Source organism: Epinephelus fuscoguttatus, linkage group LG3, assembly GCF_011397635.1.
Source record: "Epinephelus fuscoguttatus linkage group LG3, E.fuscoguttatus.final_Chr_v1".
Lineage (NCBI taxonomy): Eukaryota > Metazoa > Chordata > Actinopteri > Perciformes > Serranidae > Epinephelus > Epinephelus fuscoguttatus.
This window is the reverse complement of record NC_064754.1, coordinates 32,802,746-32,807,211: the sequence shown is the minus strand read 5'-3', so window position 1 is coordinate 32,807,211 and position 4,466 is coordinate 32,802,746. Positions and strand designations below refer to the sequence as shown.

At 45.1% G+C, this 4,466-nt stretch overlaps 1 protein-coding gene across 1 annotated transcript; it reads right to left on the bottom strand.

Moving 5' to 3' along the window:
• Positions 1-1,107: 1,107 nt before the first annotated feature.
• On the bottom strand, positions 1,108-4,197 carry LOC125885753 (fibroblast growth factor 20-like). The gene is made up of 3 exons (XM_049571512.1): positions 3,572-4,197; positions 2,470-2,573; positions 1,108-2,330 (listed from the first exon to the last, which is right to left on the bottom strand). The coding sequence occupies exons 1-3, from the start codon at positions 3,903-3,905 to the stop codon at positions 2,085-2,087; spliced, it is 684 nt and encodes a 227-aa protein (XP_049427469.1). The 5' UTR covers positions 3,906-4,197; the 3' UTR covers positions 1,108-2,084.
• Between the last annotated feature and the right edge of the window lie 269 nt (positions 4,198-4,466).

Sequence of the window (4,466 nt, the reverse complement as noted above, 5' to 3'; positions counted from 1 at the left end):
GTGTATTGTTACTGTCTGCACTTGCCGCACACATACAGCATAGGTCTGTGTGAGTCACAGGAAAAACAACACAATGACCTTTGGTTTTGGGATGTTTTCTTCAATTTTTGGAGCCAGCACAGCACCGTGAAACTTCAGCTGTTACACAGTGTGTGTGTGCTATGGGTGAGCTAACATCTACACACTACAATAGGCCACGTAAGAGATAAAGTTGCTAAGGAAATGACTGGCAAAATAAATGCCGACAGGGTGATTGAGACCCCAAAGTGGAAGCCCTGTTTGGTACAAAGTAGCTAATATACAGTATGGCTATCTTACTTATCTTATGGATATAAACTGACAGGAATATTCATTTAAAATTAGGCTATTTCATTAACTTGTCTGCATTACAGAAACTAGCAACAAAACTAGTTGCCCATATCAACTCAGTTAAATGGTTAAACTAAGCAGTTGTTACTCAGAAGTAAGTGAATTCCAGGTAATTTTAAATTTATATTCATTCATAATTCCTTCAGGTGACGGAGGTGGAGAAAATTCCTCTACCTCATAACTCATGTTAGAGTGACCGCTATTGCCATCCATGCTACTGCTTTGACTCATATACTACAATGATCTGGTTGCCATGGTAATGGATTACATCTGACTATTAACCTCACCCCCATTCCCTCATTGATGAAGGGGGGAAACAGGAGGTAACATTGGCTGGAGTGGGGTTTTAAGGACTTGTCGCTCCAACAACAGCACCAGATAAATTTTGGGCCAGCCTTGAAGAGCTGAAAACGTCACCTCAGCTTGTCGATAAGCAGATTGTGATAAAGCGACACATGGAAATACTGTGCTGTTTTTGACCAGACAGATGTTGCATCATCACTTACCCATATGACACAAGGTCAGTCAATGCTGTGAACACAAAGTCTGAAAAACTGATATACCTCTTCAGTCACACTGTGAGAATGGAAAACAGCAGTTTATACTATGACAACACAACAACAAGGAAAAATCTCTCATGGCTTTTTCTGAATATCTTTTTTATTTTGTCTCATACCTGTAAAAATATATTCTCAAAATAAATAAATATATGAAATAAATATACTGTATGTCCTAGGAAACAAAAATTCATAAATAAGAATAAAATCTGCCAACAGGTTTGTAAGGGTGTCTTTGTCAGCCCTGTGCTCGTTGTTTGACTGCAGTCAGTGTGAGAACAACCAAATTCCTTCACTGGGGTCTAGATGAGTCTCTGGAGTTCCAACAGAACACGCAGTAATCCGCCACGGGACACCACAGAAAAAGTCCTTATAAAACTCCACTGGAGACATCCTTCTTCTTTTGTTCCTCATGCACTTTGTAGAAAAGTCATATTTTCCGAGCAGCATTTCTCTTTGGAGCAGTTTCAAAGGGAATCCGTCCACACCATCTCAACAGTCAGTCCGATGGAGATGATTCCCCCAGCTCTCAGACCCGTTTCCCACAACAGACATGGCTGATTTCCAGTGCATGAAACTACCTTTTTGTGTAAACCAGCCACACGGTATAGAGGATTAAGCATTTCAATAAATCATTTACTTAGCAGCCACAGTAGTGATTTGAATAAAAATAACTGAAAACAGTGGAATTGACAAGACTCAGCAGCCACAGCAGAAAGACGCTAGCAGCTAGTTGTTAATCTCACCTCCTAGTTCCCATACTTTTGACCTCCTGAACATGCAGTTTGGACAAGCAGGTAGCTGGATTTAAGAAGTGGAAACTCAAATCCATGACTTGTCTGTTTGGCCACCAGGGCCTCTGCATAGGCCCATAAAAGGGCAATATTAGAGGCCCAAGTGTTTGTGTCTGTGTAAGGGGCCTTTACATCTTCCACAGAAGATCCCTGGTGCTGTTCAGTCAAGCTCCCCGGCTAGTGTGGGTCAGAAAGGATCTCTGTCCTTCCTCCATGCCATCAGTGGGGAGTGTTGATTTGGTGCACTGTTTATGATCCTGTTTTGTCCAGATCAACCAGATCTTCCATCTCCCTCAAGAGTGGGTTAGGATTAGGTGCACTTGCTTTGCAGCTCTGATGGGGTCAAGGTAACGCCCCTTCAGTCTCAGCTCTGGCCCAATATGTCTCTGTACAGCTCTGGTACTCTGTCCGGGTCTACAGGCCTCGGTAAGAAGTGCGTGAACCTCTGATGTCGCCTCGACCTCGTTCCATCCCGGGACGTCCCATCTTTGTTCAGCGCAACAAAGTAAAATGCCCCTCTTTCTCCATGCCGGTAAATGTTGGATGAGTAGGTGTTGTACCAGTTTTCTTCAAATTGCTCCCTAAAAACAGACTCTGCAGACAGCTTCTCCTGCAGACAGACAGATAAGCAGGGGAAAGATGAGTTGAGTGATGCAGAATGTGCCACCTGCTGCCCGCAGATCAGATATGTTGAGAATTGGTATACAGATGTGCGCGTTCAGTGTGTACTCAATAGTATGTGCACTCACCGATCCGTACAGTTCTCCCTTGCTGTTCATGGCGAGGTAGAGTCCACTGTCCACCCCTCTGATGCTGACAAGTCCCACAGCTAGACTGATGAACTCCAAAATACCTGCACACACACATTACATTACATTACATTAGACTCACTGGTCAGACAATTTTGTTCAGCGTGATTTCTCATAACCATATCTGAAAACACCCATAAATGTGAATTTAATTATCTTGGATACAACATAACATTAGTCCTGCTTAAGTCTGTTCCACTGCTGCTTGTAGAGTATCCTACAATATCATGTGTTTGTCACATCATTTAGATATATAAGCCAAAAGGAACATCTGAAGATGGACACCTTGTGTAAAATTGACCTGTCCTCCAAAAAAAAGTACAGTAAATAACCGCACCAGCTGACTCTGACAAGCAAGGCTGGGTGTCTGGAATGGCCTCTGGCATTAAGTTACATCCAAGTCTCAAATGGAATAAATCAAGTGCCAGAAGTGCTACAGCCTGCAGCACTAACAGAAATCTCTCAGAGGTCTACTTTTGATCTGCAGTAAACTGCAGCTGTTTATCTTGATAACTGAAGATAAGCTGGTAAAAGTAAAGAAAAGCTTCCAATCTAATCTGGAAGAGGAAATGTGGTAAAAATGTGCAAACATGAAATGCTCAAAGCAATGTCCCATCTGGGAAGCATAATCATCTTGAAATAAATTATGTTTCTCTGGATGCATTATAGCATCTATAGCACCAGTGATGTGTTTCAGGTAGATTGAAGTAACCTGCATGGCTGCATGTGATAATATTAGTTTTCATTTAACAATCATTAAACGTTACACTAAACTCTCTCTGTGTGTGTGTGTGTGTGTGTGTGTGTGTGTGTGTGTGTGTGTGTGTGTGTGTGTGTGTGTGTGTGACTCCACCATAGGGGTAAGCTACCTGTCAGTCTGTATCTCACAATAGAGCCTATAGCAGAAATTCCACAAAGGATCAGACCACCACAGTACTACTAGGCTACTACAGGAAGCTACTGCTGATAATACTACTAATAATAACAATAATGATAATAATAATAATAATGAATATAGGTTTATTTGTGAAGGGGTGTGTACCGAATCTGCTGTGGTCCTTCCTGGTGCCCTGCACGGTGCCGTCGGGACGGATCTCCAGGTGGAAGCCGGTCCTGCAGTAGAGCTGCCGCCGCCTCAGAATCCCCTTCAGATGGCTGAGGTCCGCCAGGCTCCGGGACAGCCTCTCCGCGGACACTAGGTGCTCCTGCTGCTGTCCCTGTCCCCCCATCATTAGTCCGGTCACCGAGTTGTAGTCCACCGCCCCGGCTGGGGTGAGAACGAAATGAGAGCCGACGGGAGCCGAAGCGGCACCCGCTTGGCCAAAGCTGTCCAGAAATCCGTTGACGAAGCTCCCAACCTCCGCCGCTGCCCCCATCACAGATAAGACAGCCGATGCGGCTTTTACAGCACAGGAGATCCAAGTCCAAGTGATGAGCACAGAGCCTCGGTACGAACCAGCGAGCGAGGGGTCAGCCCGTGAAGCGGAGGAAAAGAAAAGTTGGATGTGCGGGCGGAGAAAATCTCCAATGTGTGTGCGCGTTTTGGCGCAGTCACCAGCACCGTTAATTAGACTGTCATCTAATTGAGATTAAACTCCCGTGTTATCTTGATGTATGCAGGTATCCCTGCTTGCAGCAGCCCCGCGTCCCTTCTACTCCTCTCTTCTGCTATTTATCCCTCTCCCCAGTCCTCTGTCCGCTCCCTCTTTCTCCTCCTCACCTCGGGATACTCCCCTTTGCTCCGGTGCACTTCAGGGTTTTCCTCTCTCTCTCTCTCTCTCTCTCTCTCTCTCTCTCTCTCTCCTCAGTGCACTTCAGCCTTTTATTTCTGCGGTATCCTGCGCTCAGCTCCTCCAGCGGCAGCATGTAGCGCAGTGTGACACCAGTGCGCTGCGCTCAACATCTATATAACGCAATACTCCCTACGGTAATTCACC

Excerpts from the sequence above, each read along its gene's own strand:
- LOC125885753 (XM_049571512.1), bottom strand. The coding sequence starts at position 3,905 with ATGGGGGCAGCGGCGGAGGTTGGGAGCTTCGTCAACGGATTTCTGGAC. Across the intron at positions 2,574-3,571 it reads GAAGGACCACAGCAGATTCG|GTATTTTGGAGTTCATCAGT; the intron begins GTACACACCCCT and ends GTGTGTGTGCAG. Across the intron at positions 2,331-2,469 it reads AGGGAGAACTGTACGGATCG|GAGAAGCTGTCTGCAGAGTC; the intron begins GTGAGTGCACAT and ends GTCTGTCTGCAG.